Raw genomic sequence first — 21,608 nt, 5'->3', positions numbered from 1 at the left:
ACCTTATCCTTTGCGTATGAGATTGATTGATATTCTTTTTTTTATCGGGGAATGGGGTTATTTATTTTCTGGCTATGACACATAGCTATTGTTATTCGTATGTAGCTTTGGATGGTGCATTATAACGTGATAATGACATTGACAGGTACCCATCATCCACTACTCGTTGATTAAACCTCTTTAATTTCGGTTTTTCTGGTTAATAATCGTTTTTCCTTTCATTTTTTTAATCAGCTTCCAGAAGTGAAAGGTAATGCTTTGCGTTCATGACAAGAGCACAAGTCCAATAACCCTTGGTCACCTTTTTTATTTGCATTTCTTGCAACCAGAATGCTTTGTGTATAGAAAACAACTCGCTGGCATCACAAATTTTCTCCAGGAAGGGTCGGCGGGGGCCAAAAGTATTGTTACAAAAAAAGTGAGAGAATAACTTGAGTGACTAAAGAAAAACTAGCCAGGATTTTTCTTGCCCCCGCACCCAAACCAACATCATTTCATACTGACATGAATGCATATACAAAAAGGAAAAACAATTTGATAAATGCAAATGAACCCAATAAAGGACATCACGTATCAAAACAAAACAAAAACATTTTGAAGGATGGTTGCTGATTTTAAGCACAGGATTATTTTTTTTCTCATATGCTAGTGTACGCTTAGCTAGCGTTAAGTCTGAACACAAAAGAGGCAACCGTTTTACACGTAAACTTCTCCGCCGGTTGGCCACTCCCCTTTGCGGCGACGTGAGAGCGAAGCCTTGGCCCGTTTAGACTGGGACAACCATAAAAAAAAAAAATCCTAACACGTGAGAACTAAAGAGTTTTGGGTTTAGCTATGCGAGTAGCTCACATCGAAGAATCCACCAGACGTCCGTGTACCACGGGGCGTCGCGTTCAGGTGCGCTTTTTTTCCCGTGAGTGCAGCGTCACAGGCTGAGCTTACAGTGACACAGTTCCTTGTACATCTGCCTCCGCAGGCGAGGCATGTCCTGCTGTCCGAAGCCGAATGGCTGCCCCAGGGCCAGACACTTGCAGTACTAGATGGAGCGAGAAAAAAAAAAAAAAACAGTCAGTCCGCAGGTCCCCCGACCAATAGGGGGCGACACACCTCATCTGGCGGTCCACAAAATGGGATGGGACACTTACCTGTAACACAAAGGCCCCGCAGTCGCTGTCGTTGTTCTGCCGGCCCACCCTCTGAAAGAGACGGTAACGCTTGGAGTGGGTCTGTTGACATTTGAAATGTCAATCACGGAGTCTCACCATTTTGAAAAAGCCTTTCCAGCCGGTCAAAAAGTCTTTCTGGTCTTTCTTGATGGCCTCGGCTTGCAGGTACTTGAAAATGTGCTGCGGACCAAAAGGTCAAGGGAGGCTAAGCGTTTATCAGTGAACCCCCCCCCCCTAACAAAAGAGGTGGTCCCACCTTGGGGCAGCGCCTGTTGAGGGTTCTCTGGGAGTCAAAGTATGTGATGGCTTTCCCGGGAATGTCCACGCTGACCAGGGACCAGTGGACCTCCAGGTGGATGGGGATCAACAGCAGATCCTTCTGGAAGATGTCCACCTGGCAAACAGAAAAGGTGCATCCGTGAAACCTGCTTCGGGAAGCCCCGCCTGATGCGAGTCTTTACATTTTTCGTCCACCGTTTGACCCCGTCGTAGCCTTTCGTCCTCAGCTTGTCGTAGAAAAAGCTGTTGAAGAAGTGGACCTGAACGGGGACAAAGCAGAGGTGAGTGACGGAATCTCGGCAGAAAGATTCCATGCGCCCGTACCTTTTCTGGAACCGAATCCATGACCAGGTCGCCATACATGTTCATAATCTGAAAAAAGCAAAATATATATATATAATAACAGGGTTTGTTGGTTGAGTTTCCCCGTGTTTGACCTGCCTGGTCATTGAGCCAGTTCTGTCCGTAAAGAGTTCCGAGGTCGTCCATGGTCAGAACGTGGCGTTTGTAGTTGACTCTGAAGGTTTTGGCCAGAGCTGATCCCGACGAGCGCTGGAAGGACTGGATCAAGTGCTGGACCATGGCTTTTCTGAAAAAAAAAATTAAATGAGAAAGGCTTTAAAAACAAAAGCGCGTTGGGGTCTTACCTGTGCGCCTGCGAAAAGTTCTCGCTGAAGATGTCCCGGAGCCGCTCCGTGACGTCTTCGGCGTGGATGGGAATCAAGCTGCCGTATTTCTGCAGGGATTCTTCCAGGATGGCTACGGGTGAAAGAAGGCGGAGTTTGAGCGGACCAATGGCCGCGATGGCGCCGACGGGGCTTCCCGACCTGTCACGCATTTCACGTGCTCCTCGGAAAGCGCCGGCTCGGCTCGCTTGTCTTCCGCTTCCCGCCGTCCCCGGTCGCCGTGTCTGTCCGGAGAGCAGCCGTTCCTTCCATTTTCTGCAGCGGAACCGTCACAGACATTTGTCCCAGTTCTGGGGGGACGTTGGCGAGAAACGGACGTCTTACCGCCTTCGTCGCTGCGGTCGCCGTCGGAGTACGCCGTCGGCCGATGATCGTGCGCGATGCCGCTCGGGTTGTTGTAACAGTTGTAGTCGGTGTTTGTCAGGCTCCAACGCAGATGGAGGTAGTAGACCCGCTGGGCTCGGTGCCGCCATCGCTTCCACTGCTGGCTGAGCGGCGAACCAGGGGTGCCGTGCAACTGCCGCAGGTGCCACGAGCGCTGCAGAGCGCGGAATCTGTGCGGGTGGGATGTCAGAGTCTGCCTAGCCGGTCCAGACTGGAAGACGTGCCCCTGCTCCTCATCCTCCTCCTCATCTTCTTCCTCATCTTCTTCCTCCTCTTCATCCTCCTCCTCCTCTTCTTCTTCGTCGTCGTCTACCATGGTCACATCTTCGACATTCTGAGTCAAGTCGAAGTTGACGTGTTGGTCGTGCCGAGCGGCAAAGTCCACCGTGTCCCACTCCACCGCAGCCCCCGACTCGCCATCCTCATCTTCTTCATTTTCCTCCTCCTCCTCTTCCTCCTCGTTTTCCTCCCAGCAACTGCCTTCGAATTCATCGTCGGCGTCCTCGGCGTCCACGCCACCCATGCCGTCTTCTCCCGCCTCGTCCTCGCCGCTCCACACCCGGTCTTTCTGGCGCAGGTGCACCGGGCTAGGGATGCTGTGGTCGGAACCCGGGACCATCAGGTGCTCTCCGGGAATCCCACCTATGGAAAAAAGGGAGATGTTAGCTAACATCTAGCCGTTTAAGGAAGAAGAAAAAGAAAAAAAGGTTAGCTCACCTCCACCCGTGTCTTCCTGCCCCACAGCAGTCAGACCCAGATCCCCCTGCCAGCGGTTCTGGGTCAGGCTACCCCCACTGTCTCGCATGATCCACGGACACCCCGCAACCTGCGCCAGCGCGTCTCCTAAGCGCAAACACAAGAAGACGCTCACCCAGATACTCACACACGCACACATACATACATTCTTAACGTATAGGTCTATAGTTGTGCTCTAATTAGGAGACAATAAAGCACCACTTGGAATTCGTTAGCAGGCTAATGCTAGCGAATACCTGCTTCGATGCATATTATTCTGCAGGTCCATAACAAAGACCCAATAAAGAGTCAGTGGCACCAAATGTAGAATAAGGCAGGAATAATGACCTTCTTATTAAAGCGAGCTGTTTTATTTGACTCCGGCGTGGCCATGTTGTTGTTAGCAACGGAGGCTAGGCTAGCTGCTTAGCATCATCTCGGGGGTCGGAAGTCGCGACGTCACGTAACCTCCACGAGACGCGCTCCAAGGCATCACTTACCGTTTAGTCGCCGATGTCGTACAAAATTAGACTCCGGGCTGTCCGCAACGTGTCCAAACGGCCTCTTTTTTGTGCTCGCCAAAGCTGACTTATGCTAAGTGTGATGCTACCACTTCATTGAATGAAGTCAGATGAGGGGGTGGGGAGGGGGCTCTCGGGGAAGAAAGCCCAATTCCGCCGCCTCCTCTCGCTCCGATAACGTCAAATGGAGTTTAGACTGGAAGCGCATGAATTTATTCTCCTCATAACGCCATGCAATGTCAGGCAAAATGTGTCTTTCTGCTCGCCGAGCTAAAAGATCGGCGCGGTAATCGTCATCATGTCTTCCGAATTGTCGCACAGCAAAAACGTCACGCGGGCGGAAACGCTAACTTTAAAATGGCCCATTTTGAACCCCCCTCCCCCCCTCAAAATAATAAACAAAAGTAGCAAACAAGCTAATGTTTCAATAAAGTACACTTAATGTGTTCAAGACCATTAGTTTATAAAAAGGAAGGGGAAAGTATGAAATAGCATCACTTTGACACAACAACGGGACATTTTGAGAAGATATTTATTGATAGAATTCCATAAAAACACAGAAAAAAAGTCTCTCCGTTTATGTACAAAGATGTTACCGTCGTCAAGGTGACGACTGTCCGATTTTAAAATAAAGCAGAACATTTATAAGGTGCGAACAAACAAATGGTTGACATGTAATGTCATCATGCAAAGTTGACTAAATATGCACAATTATTTTACAAACTAACAATAGAAAAGAAGAAATTTCCCGGTGAAATGTTTACTGGAATGATGTCAACATGTAAAATGATGTCAAGGCAAAATAAAGCAGGTGGAAAACGTTTTTTTCCTCCACTTTAGTGGTTGTAATATTTGGTAAATAGTTATTAAGAGGCATAAGCGCTAAAAAAAAGAAATAGCAACACTATGACCACAAAGAAATCCAATTCTTCAGCACATACTTTAAATACTTGTATATATCAGCATAAATAGAGGGAAGCTAAATCTTGTTTGTTTTCTTCTTCTGGAAACATTTACAAATAAATATTGGGTCGAAATGGAATCCGTTGGCCAAAAGAAAGTTAAAAAAGACCACCACACAGATCCAGTATGTAAACTTGGTCCAAAAGTGTCTTCAACAACCAACATTTCCTTGTTTTCCTTGTTGTTGTAAATAGATGAAAAGAAGTCAAAGGGCAATTTCCAAATAAATATACGTGCAAGCGTGTCCTGCTTTAAGTTCCACTCTTCTGTTCCCATTCCTGGAATACAAAGAAAATGCACTTTGAAATGAAATAGAAACCAAAATGGCCACCAGGGATCTTTTGGCGTACGAACCTTGGCCTTCCTCAGGACGTGACCCCGGATTGGCGAAGGTTTGGGGACGCCCTGCTGGCGGCGGAGAAGTGAGGCGCTGTTGACCGGCAGCGAGCAGGACTCGGTGTCGCTGGTGTCGCAGCTGGAGAAGGGCGAAGACTCCTGGATGCGCCGCAACGCCGCCGGCGACTAAGTTAGGAGGGAAATGGCATCGAGTCAGCCAAGTCAGACTACTTTTTTTGTGGAATAGAGCGCGGCCCGTGGGCCACCTGGACTGGGGCGGCTGCCGATTTGGGCTGGATGGTGAGCCCCAGGGTGACCCCTCCGCTTAGGGCCTTCTTCAGGCTGCCTTTGACCTCAGTCAGCTCCAGTTCCAGGTTGACCCGCTCTTCCTCCTTGTGTCGGCATTCGTCCTCCACCTTCTTCAGTCGTTCCGAAAGCGAGGCCTGCGATCGCTTGCCTGGATAAAAACGGCCGGGTAGATGACGGTCATGGCGGAGGAAGGTCGGTGGGGTCGCTCAAGGTCCTGCCACTGACCTGAGGCGGCTTCTATGGCGGCGCGTAGGTCCTTGCGCTCCTTCTTCAGGGCCAGCAGATGGTTCCGGATGTCGGCTTTCTTCTTGTTCAGCTCGTCGTCTTTGGCCTGTAGACGTATGGCGTCCGCCTCCACCCGGTTTTTCCCGTATTTACATTGTTCCGCTCCTAGAAAGGCCAACGGGGTTAAGCTATTTGTTTGTTGACGTCGGCGATGGCGGCGGCGCTTACCCGAGTTGTTGCGTTTCAACGACGCCGAGCCGTTGATGCACGCCAATCCGTTCTTCTTTGGCTGACTTTTCAAATCCGTCTTCTGTCTGGAGGTCGACGCGCTTCCAACGTTTCCTTTCTTTCCCTTCAGCTAATTGGAAAAGAAGGTTAGCCGAGCGCAAGCTAGCTAGGCACGTTAGCATCAGCGACAAAGTGGTAAAGGTGGAAAAGGGTTAGGTGTGTTAATGGCGTGGCCACAAGAGCAGAAAATGTTAGTCACCTGAGTGGTGTCTTTGTTTTTAGTACCAGCAGTGAGGAACTTAGAAGAAACTTTAGAGACGGGGCTCTTATAGACATTGCCACAAGCGCTCCGCTTGCTCGAGGGCACGTTTTCGTAGGAGTCGTCCTCCCGGACCGGCTCGTCGGGACCGCTCTTGAGCGCCGAAAAGCCCAGGGGGCGTTAGGAAAGAAGCGGGTGACGGAGGCGGCGAGAAGCGGGGTGACGGACGGATTTGAAGCTAACCATTCCGTTGATGGGCACGTCGTGGTAGTGCAGGGCCGTCCCGCTGGGGCAGGCGTAACTGCCCACGTGGTTGTCCAAGTAGGGCTTGGGAGAGATGGCTCGCTTGCTGGTGAAACTGTCACAAACAATTACGGCGGGGTCGGAGGAGCACCGGTCTAGTCAGTCTGGTCGGCCATCTTACCACAGGGACTGCTTGGCCAGCTGGATGACGTTAGCCGTGGTCTCCACGTCGATGTAGTCGTAGTGCAGGGTGGCCGGATCGGCCGTGGAGCCCGTCTCCGACAAGAGGACCCCCAGCCAGCGACCCATGGATTCGGAGGAGGACGCCTTGGAGAGAAAACAAAAACCGTGACGAGACCAAAACGACACCATCGGTTTAATGGCGGACGGCACCTCCAGGACGGCCACTTCTTGACCGTTGCGTAGCAGGCGGAAGGCAAAGGGGTGCTTGTGGTCCAGGCCCGGGATGACCTCGCAACCTCGGAGGGGCAGCGAAGCCATGTGGCTCTTCAGGTCGTCCTGGTCCTTGTGGAGGAGCAGCTGGTTGTCCTTCAGCCGGCACCAGCGTTCGCGCCAGCGGTTGTTGGACAGCACGTTCAGGTAGCCTTTAGGGGGATGGACTTAGGGCTCTTTGGACTTTTTTTTTTTTTACCCCGACAATAAACCTACCGCAGGCGGGCCCGTCTTCCTCCGCCGAAGAAGTCTGCTCGTCCACCGACGGCTTCTTCTTGCCCAGCCCGATGATTTTGGTGATCTTCTTCCCGGCGCCTTTGCCCACCGTGCCGGTCTTGCCGGGCTCTGACTTGGAACTCTTTTTCCCCTTTCCTGGGGGAGGGAGGGGTAGCACACCTGTAGCCCAACTCGAGGTAAAGGCGGAGCCGAGGGGTACGTACCCGCCTCCTTGCCGTCCAATTGTCCGTTCTCGTGTGCAGGTTCCCCGTCGGAGCTGGGTCTGTCGCAGGACGATTTCTGAAAAGAGAGCAAAATCCGGTTGGACTGGACAGTGATTTGCAAAATGGCGCCGACCGTACCTTTTCCAGTTCGACTTTGTGGAGCGGGAATCCGGAGGCGTCCAGTTCCAAAGTGCCGTTATCGCACACTTCCCTCATGACCTAGAAAGGAGTGGTACGTTGAAACAAGTGGAAAATGGGACGGACGGATGCTGGGATGGTGGAAAGTTAAGGCCCTAAAAATAGGGCGGGATTAGGAAGCCTGGAATATTTCCACACATTAAAGATGCTCATTCGCAACAATTTGGAATTGGGACTCAGATTTGGACAGTCGGGCTGTCCTGGTTTTTGGCGTCCCGTTACCTTGAGCCACTGCTCGGCTTGCTCTTCGCTCTGCACGGCCAGCACCAGGGCGTCCGCCCCCGGGGGGACGATCTTCAGCTCGTGGCGCTTCTTCTTGCCGTCTTTGGGGACGTGGCTGACGCCGCAACCCGACAGGGTCAGCTCCATTTGCGGCGTCTGGTCCTTGGACGTCTTGTAGCACTGCCCAGTCAAAAGAGCAAAAATGAGACAAATGAAAGGTCCCCCAGGTTTGGGGATGCCATCCTCACCAGAAGTTTGTTGTCCTTGACTACGCAGAGAAGCTTGGACCACTGCCCGAAGCGCTTTTTGCGGAGCAAGAAAGCGCAGATGCGGGCGTCCTTCACCAGATCCATGGAGGCCTCGGCGGACGGCCACTGGTGGCGTGTCTTCTGTCCCTTGTCCTCGTCCTCTTCTTCTTCGTCGTACGACTCGTAGGAGCTGCTCATGGCGTCCGAGTCGTAGTCTGGCGACGACAATAGCGACTTAGAAGGTTGGATCGGACACCGTGCCGGCCGGCGGCCATTTTTTCGGCGCGTATCTCACTGGACGTGATGTATTCCGGAGCTTTGCCGGGACTCAACGGCACGGCCTCCTCGTAGTAACCTTCCGGGAGGGACGAGCTGGGGAGAGGTGGAGCGCCATTTTCAGGAGCCTGCCAGGAGAAGAAGAGAACCCCAATAGAACCGGACTTTTATGCTAATGAGAGCATCCGCTAACGGGATCGAGATGAGATAGAGGAATGTTTGGGAGGAGGGGGGGGGGGGCAATAATTACACGCTTGCGCACCAAGGATGAAAACAAGCCACGGGCCAAAGACAACTCGGCCCCGGAGAGATGTATAATTAGGCCCCGTCAACTGGGATTTGGGAAACGTCGACTCGCCCCAATCCCGGCGGAAAGGTCGCCGCGCTCGGATAGGTCAAAACGTCTCGGTACCGGCCAGGACCGGTGACCTACTTACGGCCGGCGCAACAAAAGCTAGCAAAAAAAAGATGTGTGCTTTGGAATTTTAGCGCTTGCGTGATGCAACGCCCTGCCAAGTTGAGAGGGGCGGGGCCGAGGGGAGCCTCCAGGGGGGGTGAGCCAAAGAGGAGGCGCCGCTCTCCAACGTCAACACATATGGAAGTCGTTTAGGAGGAGCGTGACGTCACCGGACGAAAACGGGGGGCGGACCTTTGGCCCGTAAAGGGCGCCGTGAGCTCACCTGTCACCTGACCACCACCTTCAATAAGTGTTGAATTACAATGTGCACGCATTCCCGGACGGAAATAGTGGGCGTGTCCTTGGGTCTTACCAGCCAGGGGTGAGGGATTTCAGGTAAGGGCATCTGAGGGGGCGCGGGCAGCCCGCTGTGGATCTCTGCCTTGCACAAAGGCTCTGTGGAAAAAACACAATTCAATAAGAACAGTTTGGCTCCTCCCCCAAAATGTCATGTCATGTCTACCTTGATCCGACAGGACTCTGTTGAGGATATTGGAAAGGTGCATTTTCTTCTCTCGGATTCCGGCGCTCAGGTATTCCCGGTCCAGCAAGTCCAGGAATAGCCGGAGCTCGTAGACCAGCTCTTCCATGGCTGAAAGAACCAAAAAATATACATATATAAAATCAAATCAGATGCCGACATCGGAGGGGGGGCTGTTGGGGTCGCTATCAAACAGGTGGTTATGACTCGCCGACAGATGTTTTCCTGTCCAAGTGCCCGTGGGCCAGAGCTCCGCCCACTTAAGTGGCTTTTTGGAGAGAGTGAAGAAGATCCCTCTGGTATTTCTTTCTCTCTTTCCAAAGGATAATTAGAGGGTGCGCGCACATTCGCCGCAAACTGCCAACAGCTTGCCCGCCGACGTCCATGATGCCGACACGCACGCACGTACGCGCACGAACGCCCGACGTCACATAGCCGCCGCCGGTGGGAAGTCACCAATGATGGCCCTGATTTCTTTTCGTTTTTCTGCAAGCTATTCCCAAATGATGGAGTTCTATTTCTGGATATTTGGACTATTTTATCTAAAATATGTCAAAAATGTCTTAAATGTGTTAAAAAATCTATGTTTTATAGACATTTTCTTAAAAAAAAAGAATAATGAGACTTAGTATCTGTGATTGTTTTGTTTTTGATTGATTTAAACAATATTTTTATTGATTAAATAGGGGAATTGACGTCTTTTTCATCTCAATAAAAGCATATTTACTATTATGGTTTGAAGGAAAAAAAAACAATCCAAACAGTTGGTTTTGATTAAGGATAATCTCTCGAGGACTTGATCAAAATCAGAGCTGAAACCACCCCTCCAAAATAAAACCCCCTCCTCAATGACCCCGAAAGTCACCCTAAACTGTTTGGAATTGAACCCCCCAAAAAAGGTGCGTCGATTTAACCAAAAACCTGTGACCTATATAACTCCCCTGACCACAAAGAGTCTTCCTGATGACGAAAGCATCGCTTTTGCATGGGGGAAAAAAGCAACGTGCTTATTCGGCCAAAAAGTCAGCAACAATAACTTTCACCTCAGGAATGTACATTCACGTCGGCTCGGAAAAAAAAGGCAAAATGTCGCCGTCACATCCGAAGGAGGAAAAAAAAGCATCCGAGTGGAGGAGGCCAACTCACAGTTAGAAGAAAGTCTCACTCACTCACCCTCCTCACCCTTCGCTCTCCCCATGGCTTTGTCGCTCACTCACCCCCGTTGGAAGTAAAAATCCTCGGCTCGCTCCTCATGGTGAAATCGGGCCAAGGATGGTCCATACGCCGATTTGACGAACGTAGGTCCAGTCCAGTCCACCCTCGCGGATCTTTTTCACTCCGCCAGGCGTTTTTTTCCCCGAGTTTTCCCCTTCCAAAGTGCCCCCCTCCCTTCACAAACGCACACGCACACACACGCACACAGCCCGCACCCCCTTTTCGTCACCTCACCGCCCCCGGCGCGTTGCCTTCACGAATCCTCGGAATTCCGAAAAACAAGGGAAAAAATGTGACTTCAGGGAAGTAAATGGCATTTACATTAGGTCACTGCCCTCTGGCGGACATTTTTTGGAATTGCAAGAACCGAGTTTCGGAACAGGCACTTAAGGGACCAAAATCACTTTTCCATAGAGAGACTGCTCCCTACCGGTTTTGGTCGGTATTACGACAACCGAGTAACGTTTTTTTCCTATTTTTTAATCACAACAACATTAAAAAAATGAAGGACTCAATTGAATCAACTTTCAGTAATTCAATGTATTTCTTAAACAAGTTACATGTCTTATTTAACCAACATAAACTGATTTAAATCTGTAATAAAATTAAAATGTATATTATTATGGTTATTAAATTTAAATAAGTCATTAATATATCTTTAAAATACATACAATTGCTTAAACTTGATTCAAATGAGCTCTTTAATTTATTTTAACGTTAGTGTGTGCGATTTAAAAAGGAAAAAAACGTTACTCGGTTGTTGTAATACCGACCAAAACCGGTAGGGAGCAGTCTCTCTATGGAAAAGTGATTTTGACCCCTTAAGTGCCTGTTCCAAAACGCTGACGGTTGACAATATAACGACTGATGATGGCAATGTTAGTAATACACTAAAAACAGATTGTTAATTTTTCATTCATGCATTCAATTAATGTTGTGTACCACTTTATCCTCACTAGGGTCGCAGGGGGTGCTGGAGCCTATCCCAGCTGATTTTGTGCCAAAGACAGGGGACACCCAGAAACGGGTCACATTGTCAGACGTGATATTTAGAGAATGCACAGAAGTGAATGCGATTAAAAGATAGAGATATGTATTTCATGCCGGGATCGTTTGGCGATCAATTAAGTGTCTTGACTGACAGGACAATACGAGAATACAACGCCCCCCAATGCATCCAGCCACCAGCTTCTGATGCAACTATTATTCCATAACACAAATAGCAACGAGCACGGCCTTCCCAAATACATCAAAAATGAGAGATGCATGCAAAATATGAAGGTAAACGAAGCCCACCTTGCTCCTTTCTCCTCTTTTCCATCCCCCTTTTGTTCAAGAAGCGGTCAAGACGATCTGGGGCCGGCGGATGTGACGTTAGGGAGGGCAGCCAACCAGCGAGACCACATGGAATAATCAATGAGAATTGCTTTCGAACGATTGAACGAGGAATTCATTGATAGTGATCAATGTATTAGAGATGCTTTCAAATACAAATTCTCTTCCTAAATGTGACACATTTTGACACTTAATTACTTACAACCTTCAAAATAACCAATGAAAACAACAACATTGTCCCATCTGTTCAAAAATATCTTGTTTTAAAGAATAAAGATGAATTCAGAGGACCAAAATGCGGTTGGATAAAGCACTTTAATGGCGGTGGTACATTAAAAACCACAAGTGGTTAGTCTTTTTTTTTGGTAGGGAAAAGCGCAGAATAAACTGGAGATGTACATTGATGAGTTTCACAAACAAACAAAGAGAAAATAGCTTTCTTCATATTACAATTCAATAACTTATTGCAAGCATTTAAACAGAAAATAATAATAAGTCATGCAGTGGCTTGCATCCAGAAATCAATTCTTTAGCATTAGATAAGTATTCAGTAGTACATTTTGCAATCTATATTTTCACGGCTTTTACGTTTGCACGCCTTGACAATAAAAAGCGGGCCCAACAATTCCGTGCGGGATGCAGAGGAGAAAAAGAGTGGAAAAATCCAAAAATAAACACCATTTTTTTAGACGTTCTGGCCAAATATTGGAGCTAGGCATGCAAGCCGAGACCGATGGGTTCCTTCCTAAAAAAGACGAGCCCTCTTCTTCATGTCGTTCTTCTTCCACAGGGCCAGACGCTCAAAGTCGTCTAGCGTCATCCCGAACACCCTCTGGAAGTCTTGGGCCGACAGGTGGCGCTAGAGAAGAGGGGACACCACATAGTTATACTCCAGAGCGAGGAAATGATCCCAGCCCCGCTAATCCACTCTTACCTCCAGTCGGGTGCGATCGATGTCCCTGGGAAGCTTGACCTTGACCCGGTGGGTCACCGCCAACATTTCGTAAGGGTACACCTGTAAGGCGAAGGAAAAATGAGCCTGGGGAAGATGCCATAATAATAAAAACATCAATAAAATGGAGGTATTACCTTATACTCTTGGGATGGTGGGGAAAACGATAAGATGTCAAAATGAGAGACAAAAATGCGACTTTGAGGAAAGAAGGGTGGAGGAAGACTCACCTCTCATGCCTCCCCAACTTTGAGAGTCTGGATCGCCTTGGTCTTCCACCGTCTCGCCGTCCTGCCCAAAAATAAGCCATGAATTTATGTTATAACGCTCGCCATTTTATTTGCCGACTCACCTTGTAGATGCCGTTCTTTCCGTATCCCGGCAAGGATGCGGATTTGTAATGAGGAAAGTCTGGAAAATACACACAAAAATGCATTTAGACTTATGAATTGTTTTATTTCGGAGTAAATCTCAAGCGAGTCGGCGACCCACTTGGCCGGTAGGAATGCAGTGGCAAACTGCAAGTGGACTTGGAGGACGGGTGGCGCTCTTCGGGACCCGTCTGGCTGTCCACGTCGCTCTTGGAGATCATCCAACTGGGACGCTGAAATGAAAAATCAGTTGGACATTTGGATTGGGACATTTTGAAAGGATGGACTCACCTTGTTGTCGTCGCCATCTTGCCAAGATGTCCGAGAAGCTGCAAAAAGAGACGTTATACCTTCAAAGAGTCTGCTATCTTCTATTTAACAATTCATGAATAAGATTTAAGCTTTAAGTATGAATTCATTAAATGTTATTGATAGTAATTACAGGCAACAAAATGAGAATGAAATGTCTTGCAAAAATAAAATGAACAAAAATGATCATCCAATTTAGAAACGTTGTGTATTGATTTTGACCCTCAGGCTAACGGAGAATCTCCCTCGTGTGGTTAAAATGAGTACTGCAGGCTAAATTGAAGCTTGTCTCTCGGTTAGAGCCCCATGCAAAGATATTCTCATTTTCGGCCGCCCAATCAAAAGAAGTTAAAGTGTTAAGTAGGAGTTGGACTGTACCATGCTGTTTGTAGATGGGGGGTTTTCTATAGATATTATCTTTGACCTCAGTCTCTGGAAATGGGAAAAGGCAAAGAGACAACAAATCAAATGATAGACAAAGACAGGGAGAGAGAGAGAAACAAGCGCTGGTTAGCGGTTATTTGCGGGTGACGGGACAAAACATTCGCCCTGAAAATTGCCATGGTCCTGGTCCGTGTCCTGGGAATCAAAAAGTGTCCTTACCCGGGATGTGGAAATGGCGAGGGGCGGCCACGTAAGAGGCGGACGACGGGGATTTCCCGTCAGAGTAGGTGGACAAACTGGGGGTGCTCCGACCGCTCTCGCTACCTGGAAGGGATGAAAGAAAGGTCATTAAGAGTCAGAGGTCATGTGTGGGGTGTTTAAAAGATGTACACAACAGCATGTTGAGGGTTTCTCAAACTCTTGGGGAGAATTTGTTGTCGTCGTTCAAGTCCAAAAGACAAGGTGTCCCCCGTTTGAGAAGCCCTCCCACGTGGCAGGCAACACTCGCACAAATACACACGCTCGTGCTGTTGTTAAAAATCTGCTTCGACTAAGTGTGGCCCTTAGGTGGCGCCGTCCAGTTTCACAGACAACACCACCATAGCAGACGACATGACAAATATGGCTCGACGGTTCCTGCCATAGTTTTTAGGGACACCAGAGAAGCAAAGCTTTTACCATTAGGGGAAAGCAAAGTGAGATGCAAGGAGGTCCTAGGGAGGGGGTCCGCTCTCAACCCTGGGAGATAACAGGACATTAGGAGGTCATGCTTCCATGAAAACAGAGGTTAACAAACACGCACGCTTGATAAAAACTCGGGTGCATCACGCCAAGCCATTCTTGGGAGTCCTGGACCGTAAAAAGGGGGAAAAAACCTCGGAAGTAAGGGATGAAGTTGTGCTGCAGTAGCATGGACAGGGTGCTGGGGTTCAGGTGCAGCGACACACCTCTACCCGTCGGCCAGGGGGTGCCGCTAGCGGGGACGGGAGGGGACGCCGGGAGTGGGGCCGGGGACTCTACTTCTGGTCCCCGTCGTCGGGGGATTATTCGGGTAAAAAAAACAAAAGAAAAATGCGCAACATATGGATGGCTACGCCAACACCATTGGTTTTCTTAGCGGAAGATAGCGAGGAACAGTACCTGGTCGGCTGTGGTTCTGCGGGGATCGTGACGGAGTGTAACGTCCGTAGCCCCCCGTGGAGCTGTTGGAACTGGGGCTGGAGGGCCTGTGTAGACACGGTGACCTTTCCTCGTCGCCCTGGAACACACCAGAATGATTGAAAGTGTAATTTGGGCCATTTTGGATCCCCCCTAGACAGAAAGTTAAACTTCCCTTACCTGGCCGTAGTGCTTCTCTTCAGACGGGTAGCTGACGTAGGGAGAGTAGGACAGCATGTCCGGTCGGTCGATGTTGTAGATGGCTTTAGTCTTGGGAAGGGCCGCCAGGTCCTTGTAGTCCAGCATCTCTTCTCCCAGCTTGGCCTGAGAAGCCCACCATGAGACCAATACAGACGGACGGACGGCGGCGGACAAAGCGTCTTACGAAAATGACTTTGTTGGGAGAGCCCGAGGCGCTGGACGCCGGGACGGACGTGATGCTCTCGGACGAAGTGTGGCTCACCTGGAATCGGTCTGGGAGTTCAATATTTGGGGCCAAAGTCCTACTTAGAAGCCACTTTGAGTCCTCACCTTACTCTTCTCCTCCTGCTTGGCGGCTTGTCTACACGGGGGATGCCAGATTGAAGATCCTACAGGATAGGGGAGCCCATTTTAGTCACAAGCCCACTTCCGTTTGGGACCATCTCTACCTTGGAGGTACATCTCCTCTCCTTCCGCAAACATCTGCTGGCAACGGGCGCAGCGGGCGCAGGACGGGTGGTAGTGCTTTTCTCCGGCCTGTCGGGCCACCAACGAGGCGGCGGTCAGTACCCGCCGAGCTAGGGAGCCGTTCCGAGGAGAGGCGGTTACCTCCAGGACTTTCCCGGTGATGTACTTGTTACAGCTCTCGCACTGGATCCCGAACATGGCGTGGTAGTCCATCTCGCAGAAAGGAATCCCGTCCCTGGCCATTTAAAAAAACGTTAAGCCGGAAAATGTCGGCTAGGCGCCGTCCGACACTCACTTGCTGATGTACTCGGCGTTGAGGACTTTGTTGCAGACTTTGCACTTGAAGCAGCCCAAGTGCCAGTGCTTGTCCAGAGCCACCAGGGACTGTTCGTTGGTGAACTCCTTCCCGCAGCCGCGGCAGCCTAGACGGACAAAAACCGTATAAACTGGTGCAAAAAAACTCTCTGGACCGGCGGTGAGGCGCTACTGACTGTGGACGGCCTGGACGGGCGCGGGGCTGTCCGAGGGAAGAGGCCGAGTACACTTTTGGCAGACGCAGTCCTTCCCGTTGAAGGTCACTCGTTCTCCGGCCGGAAAGGGTTGCCTAAGAGAGGAATAAAAACATCTTAAGGACCTTCTGGTGGACATTGGCGGTCTTTCCCGGTTTAACTGACTTGCAAGAGGCGCAGACGAAGCAGTGCGGGTGGTAGGGATTCCCCAGAGCCGAAACCACCTCCCCCTCGATGAAGTCCTGGCAACTGAAGCAACGGGTCCCGTACAGACGTTGATAGTCCCCGGTGCACAGGTACTCGCCCTGCCGAAGGAAGAAGCCCCCGTTGGCCAGTTCGCATCCGCATACTGTCCGGGAAGGGGGCGGACAACGGGGCGCTTGATTAGTGGTGGCGGACTCCCCGGTGTTCCCGGTCTTTTTCTAGTTTACCCTGGACTTAAGTAGGCTTTTGATGTTTACTCTCGAGTATTTTGCGAACACGAGCGGGGGCAGCTCGCGCTAACGCGTGAGGGTTTGCGGGAAGGTGAGAAATATGCGCTCTGGTTAAGTTAGACCGCCGTTCCCGAGCCGTGGTCGGCGACTACTGTGTTTTCTAGCATATTAGCAATATGATAAGGAAGTTAAATTCAAAAAGAAGGTCATGTGAGCAGTACAAACCAGAATTGTGTCCTCAGAGGACCCGAATAGGTAGAAGTGAGGCGTACGCACCTTTGCAGACAAAGCACTTGATGTGAAAGTGTTTATCCTGGACTTTCAGGGCCTCGCCTTTGCAGGGTTTTCCGCAGTTCTGGCAACCCACGGGTCCTCGGCCCGATTTCGCCGGGCCCCGCTGCTCGATGGCTGAAAGGGAGGCAGAGGAAATGTTAGAAGACGTCAATTTCCAGTCCGTTTGTTTTTGGTCGGGATGCGCTCCTGGGTGTAGACTATTGCATGGTGGCGCTATAGCATAAGAGCCCCTTTTATAGCGGGCAGACTAGGCTATACCACGCCGGCTCTAAATTTAGGACAGCCCGTAATACTCGACAGGCATTCCTGTTGTTGAACTATCGGATTTGAAGGCGGGGTCCGATATTCCCGTTACCATGGCCGGCCGGCAACTTTGACTTGACTTTGAAAGAAGCCCGATAGTACCAGCTGGGGGGAAAAAGTTGTAATTTGCTCACTGAAAATGTTCAGAAAATTCATTTTATTTGCAAAATTTTGGGCGTGTATTGCAGCCTGATCCAAGGGAAGATATTCACGTAGCGCCGGTTGAAAAATAATCCCAGGCACGTCGTTGCGATGGAATGGTGGGTGGGGAAAGTTGACAATTGGTGAATTGTTGCCAGATGCTAAAGTCAAAACACAAGCTGAGCAGGTTGAACGAGAAACAAAAACATTTCAAAGTCTATTCTACAAAACCATCAAATCAAATACAACTTATGAAAATAGATTTCCACTCATTGTAATGAGTTTAAAATCCCAAAAAAAACTGTCATTATCTTGAACGTAGCACTAGCAAAAGCCAAGTTCTCCAATGCGGGTTCCTTCAAAACGAAACACATCAATTTTATGACTACACACATGAAAAACAAAGTTTTACAAACACATTAGTTGCTGCAGGTGTTTTTCCCACACATGCAGCCCCACCAAAACCGTATTTACGAGGACTTTTTTTGGCATCACCCTACCAGTTTCCTCGGGCATGTCCAACGATTCCGTCCTTCTCGAGTGTTTGCCAGCTCTTGGGATGGCGGGGGGGCTGCTATGCGGCGGTGGTGGCGGCGTATAATAATAAACGAGTGTGTCTGCCTATCCCGAGCTGTGGAATGAGCTGGAGGTCATGTGACTTTTCTCTCGTGTGTTATTCTAGACATGCGGTATATTAATAGAGAGTGACGCCGACCTTCGGAGTCCGGGGATGGGGGGGCTCCACCTCACCGTCACATCTCCATCCGCACTGGATGGGCGGTGGGCGTTCCGACATGGGAACTCATGGCGCTGCTTGACCAATGGTATCGACATGGAGTTGGCGTCCAATCAAAATGTCTTACCCGTGCCGCTCATGGTGTCCGGTCTCCGGTCAGATGATGTGCGGGGCCGACGTGAACGATGTCAGCAGCTGCGACGAGGGGAGGGTCGTGGGTCGAGGCCCCAATGGCTCTTGTCTTGATTTGTCGCCTGATGGAGTGGGAGTCGGAGTGGGGGGGCCCGGCCCCAGCCCAGGCCCGCAGACACTGCGGCAACGCCTCTCCAACGCAGATGCTTTGGGCGTGGACCTGGATACGTCGCAAAGAAAAAAAAAAAGAACTGTCAAAACAGTGACTGGATGGGATGCGTTTCCCTGCAGGACTAACAAAATAAAAGTACTAAACGTGTTGATGTGTTGAGAAATGCAAATGCATGCAATGACAATGGTCCTTTTTTTCAATTAGTAACGTCTTATTGTCATGCAATTTGTGCAAAAAAGTTACAGTGTGTCATTTGAAAGTCAAAAGTCATGCTGACATGTCTTTTAATTTGAAAAGTCAAATTCCACAGCGAACAGAAAAAAGGAGAGTGGAAATGACGACTTCCACTGGCCAAAGTGGGTATTATTCCGGCATTTTGCATTTGGCAGGCAACTTTAACTACCTAAGGTAAAAAAAAAGTACAATAAAGAAAAAGAAATAAAGGGGGGAGTTTTACTGCTGTCCAATCGCAAAAAGGACACGCCCTCCAAGCCAGAAGTGATTCAGAGAGCGTTCGATTGAGATTGTCAACAAGACTCCGGAAACTTCCTCCTTTCAACTTCTTTTCCAAATGTTGTAATAATCGTTCACTTACCACATGGATACAAGCGGGCTGGAAGACTCCGGCTTGGGCTACGAAGTCATTCTGAACGATGAAGACGCATCAGCTCCATGGTGTCCACATGGTGGGTGAAAACTCCATTCCAGACCTAAACAATCGAGCGGGAAACATCGATCAAAACTGCAATTTGGTTTGCAGGACCAACGTTATTGTTTGAGAAACGAGAAGAGGGAAAGCAGAGGTTTTACGCCTGCTCGGCTTGCAGGGACCGAAAGGAATGCAACTTTTTCCAGCGGGCCGACGAAAAGGTAAGGAGGAAAAGAGGAGAGAAGAAAAGAGGATGGAGTTGGATCTGCTTACCTTCAAGGTCTCCGAGGTCAGGAAGATGGCCAGGGAGGCGGAGAACCAAAGAAAGAAGCCGCCGTTCAGCCGGGAGCAGTACGACGACAGGTCAGTCCGGCCGGCGTTTCAATCGGGGGCAAGATGGGACGCCACCTCTGGCATCCCCCCAGGTTGAAACGGTTCCTGGCCCTGGCGCCGGACCGGAGAAAGTTCTGTGGGGATTGCCAGCTCCTCCTCCTGGCCGAGGAGACGGCGGCGCATGCCGCCCACGCTCTGGTCCTCGTGGCTGCCCCCCGCTTGAGCCGACCCAGCGGACTCCTGCGCCCCCTAGACAACAAGAAGAGTCACGCCCAGTACCTGTTCACCGAACGCACCTCCCACTTCCTTCTGGACGCCCTCGCCGACCTGGGCTACAACAAGGTGCTCTGCGTGGGAACTCCCAGGTGAAGCGTGGCCTTCTCGGGACGTGGGTGACCCGAGATCCGGGTTCTAACGGACTGTGTTTTTTCCCCAGACTCCACGAGGTGATCAAGACCGAGGGGAAATCCCGAGGCATGACTAGTCTTCTTCTGGACATCGACTTCAGGTGGAGAAGTGGACAAAAATGGACTCGTTAGCAGCCTTGTAACCAGTCTTCTTCTCAGATACGGTCAATTCTACGGACAAAAAGAATTCTGCCATTACAACATGTTCAACCATCACTTCTTCGACGGCCAGGTAAGCAACAAACCTCAACGGGTCCCATCATCAGGTGGATCCTTATCAATGCTCCTTCTCAGACCTCCAGCGAGGCGGTCCGCGGCTTCCTCCGAGAGTCGAGTGGGGAGAAGGCGGCCATGGTGGCCGACCCTCCATTCGGCGGCCTGGTCCAACCTCTGGCCAAAAGCTTCTCCCGTCTCTCGCAAACGTGGAAGGAACTGCAAGGCTCCGGTTGGTGGACCTACTAAATCACAGTGCAGGAACTTATCAAAAACTTGACATCTTTTTGGTTACCGTAGGCGACGCCGAGATCCCCATGATCTGGATCTTCCCGTATTTCTTTGAAGCCCGCCTACTGGAGTGTTTACCTTCTCTGAGAATGCTGGATTACCAGGTAGGCGACTCCATCTTAAGTCTGGTTTTCTCCGCACTATATTCATGGACGTTTTGGGCGCCAGGTGGACTACGACAACCATTCCCTGTACAAGAACGGGAAAACCGGGAGAAAGCAGTCCCCGGTCCGCTTGTTCACCAACATCACTCCGTCTGAAATTGTCCTACCAGCAGACGAGGGTTACAGGTAACCCCCCGGTGGTCTGTGAAAAAGACAATTTTGAGACTAACAACAACAACCTCCTTTTCTAGGTTTTGTGCCATTTGTGCCAGATACGTATGTTCCCTCAACGCGCATTGTTCAGCATGCAATGTTTGCCCTTCCAAGGTAAGCGACCGCCATTTTGGTTCCCATAACCACGGACTGATTTGGGTGTTAATTTCAGGATGGCCGCCAATGGAAACACTGCTCTCAGTGTGAGCGATGTGTCAAACCATGTAAGTGTACCCTAAAAAATCTTTTTACCTTTAACACGAACAAGTTGTAAACGCCAACGTTTCTTCCTTCTGGCTAAGCGTGGAGACACTGTCCGTCGTGTAGCCGTTGCGCCCTCCCGGACCACCCGTGCGACCAGAAAGAAGTCCGGCAGGGTTGCTTCCACTGTGGCAATCTGGGACACAAACACAAGAGTTGCACCTTAAAAAAAGGCTTCAGCAGGCAAATAATACAAATTCCGCCTTGAGTAAATAATACATTTTACCTTTTTTTAAATGATGTTTCTTTTCCGCAGGGGTGGCTCCGCCTCCAAGCGAGGATCCGGCGTTTATGTGAAGCAGAAGGCTAAAAAAAGAAAGAAATAGGCCATTAGGAGTATTTGTGTAGTATATGAATAGATTGCAGTTCTCTTCTTTCACCACAGGACGGCAGTGCACTACTTATGAATGGCTGTTGCAGGTTTTGAGTACAATTCTAATACTGTATTAGAATGAAAAAGGTGCTTCACTGCTTGTAAAATGTTTCATGAAATTGACATTATTTTTGAACGTTGAATAAAAAGAGATTTTTGCAAAATGTTTTGTGTTTTTTTCTAAATGTATCTTGGCATTGCGGCAGTTTTATTGATTGGGAATCAAGAGGGTGGTTTTTTTTTTTTTGTGGTTCAATAGTTGACAAGTGCCGGAAAAGCTTTTGCGCTCAATCAATTTGTCGATGACGGGATGCTCGGACAGGAAATGAGGAAGGAGCACTCTGTCTCTTTTTGCTCTTCCTGTGACGTTGGCTTTTGTTTGACAGCGTCTTTGTCTGGATTCTGTCAAACTTTGGCTCCTGGCGAGGGACTAAGTCTGCAAAATACAATCCAGGACGGAGGTATTCGCCGGTTTTGCCGAATGGAATCAAAACGGATCTCCCCCGGGGGTCCCCCGCGGACGAACCCGACCCGCCGCCCT

General features: G+C 49.8%; 4 protein-coding genes across 7 annotated transcripts; 1 reads left to right on the top strand and 3 right to left on the bottom strand.

Annotated features, from left to right (window-relative positions):
* Positions 1-287: 287 nt before the first annotated feature.
* Positions 288-4,098, bottom strand: senp3b (SUMO specific peptidase 3b). Its single transcript, XM_077742556.1, has 12 exons — positions 3,751-4,098; positions 3,233-3,358; positions 2,456-3,157; positions 2,273-2,386; positions 2,093-2,204; positions 1,887-2,034; positions 1,770-1,817; positions 1,628-1,705; positions 1,423-1,560; positions 1,263-1,346; positions 1,146-1,196; positions 288-1,036 (listed from the first exon to the last, which is right to left on the bottom strand). The coding sequence occupies exons 2-12, from the start codon at positions 3,318-3,320 to the stop codon at positions 926-928; spliced, it is 1,674 nt and encodes a 557-aa protein (XP_077598682.1). The 5' UTR covers positions 3,321-3,358; positions 3,751-4,098; the 3' UTR covers positions 288-925.
* A 189-nt stretch (positions 4,099-4,287) lies between these two features.
* Positions 4,288-11,705, bottom strand: afap1 (actin filament associated protein 1). Of its 3 annotated transcripts, none has more exons than XM_077741682.1 (18): positions 11,621-11,705; positions 9,092-9,220; positions 8,942-9,024; positions 8,191-8,299; positions 7,896-8,110; positions 7,648-7,827; positions 7,366-7,446; positions 7,228-7,303; positions 7,004-7,159; positions 6,728-6,939; positions 6,516-6,661; positions 6,335-6,449; positions 6,092-6,244; positions 5,833-5,962; positions 5,605-5,769; positions 5,337-5,527; positions 5,089-5,256; positions 4,288-5,012 (listed from the first exon to the last, which is right to left on the bottom strand). In XM_077741682.1, exons 1-18 carry the CDS (start codon positions 11,643-11,645, stop codon positions 4,986-4,988), a joined length of 2,361 nt encoding a protein of 786 aa, XP_077597808.1. In that variant the 5' UTR covers positions 11,646-11,705; the 3' UTR covers positions 4,288-4,985. The 3 variants fall into 3 exon arrangements, with proteins under 3 accessions (XP_077597808.1, XP_077597807.1, XP_077597809.1); XM_077741681.1 differs by lacking the exon at positions 11,621-11,705 and adding an exon at positions 10,327-10,547; XM_077741683.1 differs by lacking the exons at positions 6,092-6,244; positions 11,621-11,705 and adding an exon at positions 10,327-10,541.
* Positions 11,706-11,955: 250 nt separating this feature from the next.
* Positions 11,956-20,372, bottom strand: ablim2 (actin binding LIM protein family, member 2). 2 transcript variants are annotated; one of them, XM_077742010.1, is made up of 26 exons: positions 20,195-20,372; positions 19,858-20,070; positions 19,533-19,783; positions 19,146-19,454; positions 18,819-18,933; positions 18,047-18,271; positions 16,722-16,853; positions 16,177-16,360; positions 15,994-16,106; positions 15,798-15,924; positions 15,644-15,737; positions 15,484-15,571; positions 15,365-15,423; positions 15,219-15,296; positions 15,014-15,157; positions 14,816-14,933; positions 14,354-14,413; positions 13,895-13,999; positions 13,670-13,723; positions 13,274-13,311; positions 13,104-13,215; positions 12,964-13,022; positions 12,842-12,902; positions 12,749-12,756; positions 12,594-12,674; positions 11,956-12,518 (listed from the first exon to the last, which is right to left on the bottom strand). In XM_077742010.1, exons 6-26 carry the CDS (start codon positions 18,057-18,059, stop codon positions 12,405-12,407), a joined length of 1,842 nt encoding a protein of 613 aa, XP_077598136.1. In that variant the 5' UTR covers positions 18,060-18,271; positions 18,819-18,933; positions 19,146-19,454; positions 19,533-19,783; positions 19,858-20,070; positions 20,195-20,372; the 3' UTR covers positions 11,956-12,404. The 2 variants fall into 2 exon arrangements, with proteins under 2 accessions (XP_077598136.1, XP_077598135.1); XM_077742009.1 differs by lacking the exons at positions 11,956-12,518; positions 12,594-12,674; positions 14,354-14,413; positions 20,195-20,372 and having other exon boundaries at positions 12,702-12,902; positions 19,858-20,056.
* On the top strand, positions 18,571-21,210 carry zcchc4 (zinc finger, CCHC domain containing 4). The gene is made up of 13 exons (XM_077742012.1): positions 18,571-18,909; positions 18,984-19,093; positions 19,153-19,235; positions 19,298-19,570; positions 19,642-19,713; positions 19,772-19,844; positions 19,907-20,057; positions 20,126-20,220; positions 20,285-20,406; positions 20,472-20,547; positions 20,606-20,657; positions 20,736-20,877; positions 20,951-21,210. The coding sequence occupies exons 1-13, from the start codon at positions 18,822-18,824 to the stop codon at positions 21,018-21,020; spliced, it is 1,407 nt and encodes a 468-aa protein (XP_077598138.1). The 5' UTR covers positions 18,571-18,821; the 3' UTR covers positions 21,021-21,210.
* The last annotated feature ends 398 nt before the right edge of the window (positions 21,211-21,608 follow it).

Source organism: Stigmatopora nigra, chromosome 20 (genome assembly GCF_051989575.1).
Source record: "Stigmatopora nigra isolate UIUO_SnigA chromosome 20, RoL_Snig_1.1, whole genome shotgun sequence".
Classification (NCBI taxonomy): Eukaryota; Metazoa; Chordata; class Actinopteri; order Syngnathiformes; family Syngnathidae; genus Stigmatopora; species Stigmatopora nigra.
This window is presented reverse-complemented; position numbering and strand designations above follow the sequence as displayed.

What these genes read in the sequence shown, in the direction of transcription:
- afap1 (XM_077741681.1), bottom strand. Translation starts at nt 10,390, where the DNA reads ATGGACCATCCTTGGCCCGATTTCACCATGAGGAGCGAGCCGAGGATT. An exon ending in AAGAAGTGGCCGTCCTGGAG is followed by an intron (nt 6,662 to 6,727) that starts GTGCCGTCCGCC and finishes TTTCTCTCCAAG; the next exon opens with GCGTCCTCCTCCGAATCCAT. An exon ending in CTGGCCAAGCAGTCCCTGTG is followed by an intron (nt 6,450 to 6,515) that starts GTAAGATGGCCG and finishes TGTTTGTGACAG; the next exon opens with TTTCACCAGCAAGCGAGCCA.
- senp3b (XM_077742556.1), bottom strand. Translation starts at nt 3,320, where the DNA reads ATGCGAGACAGTGGGGGTAGCCTGACCCAGAACCGCTGGCAGGGGGAT. An exon ending in GCACGTGAAATGCGTGACAG is followed by an intron (nt 2,205 to 2,272) that starts GTCGGGAAGCCC and finishes TTTCACCCGTAG; the next exon opens with CCATCCTGGAAGAATCCCTG. An exon ending in AACTTTTCGCAGGCGCACAG is followed by an intron (nt 2,035 to 2,092) that starts GTAAGACCCCAA and finishes TTTTTTTTTCAG; the next exon opens with AAAAGCCATGGTCCAGCACT.
- zcchc4 (XM_077742012.1), top strand. Translation starts at nt 18,822, where the DNA reads ATGGATACAAGCGGGCTGGAAGACTCCGGCTTGGGCTACGAAGTCATT. An exon ending in AGCTCCATGGTGTCCACATG is followed by an intron (nt 18,910 to 18,983) that starts GTGGGTGAAAAC and finishes TTTGGTTTGCAG; the next exon opens with GACCAACGTTATTGTTTGAG. An exon ending in CTCTGCGTGGGAACTCCCAG is followed by an intron (nt 19,571 to 19,641) that starts GTGAAGCGTGGC and finishes TTTTTTCCCCAG; the next exon opens with ACTCCACGAGGTGATCAAGA.
- ablim2 (XM_077742010.1), bottom strand. An exon ending in CCCCATCTACAAACAGCATG is followed by an intron (nt 13,312 to 13,669) that starts GTACAGTCCAAC and finishes CTCTTTTTGCAG; the next exon opens with CTTCTCGGACATCTTGGCAA. An exon ending in GAAAGAACGGCATCTACAAG is followed by an intron (nt 12,903 to 12,963) that starts GTGAGTCGGCAA and finishes ATTTTTGGGCAG; the next exon opens with GACGGCGAGACGGTGGAAGA.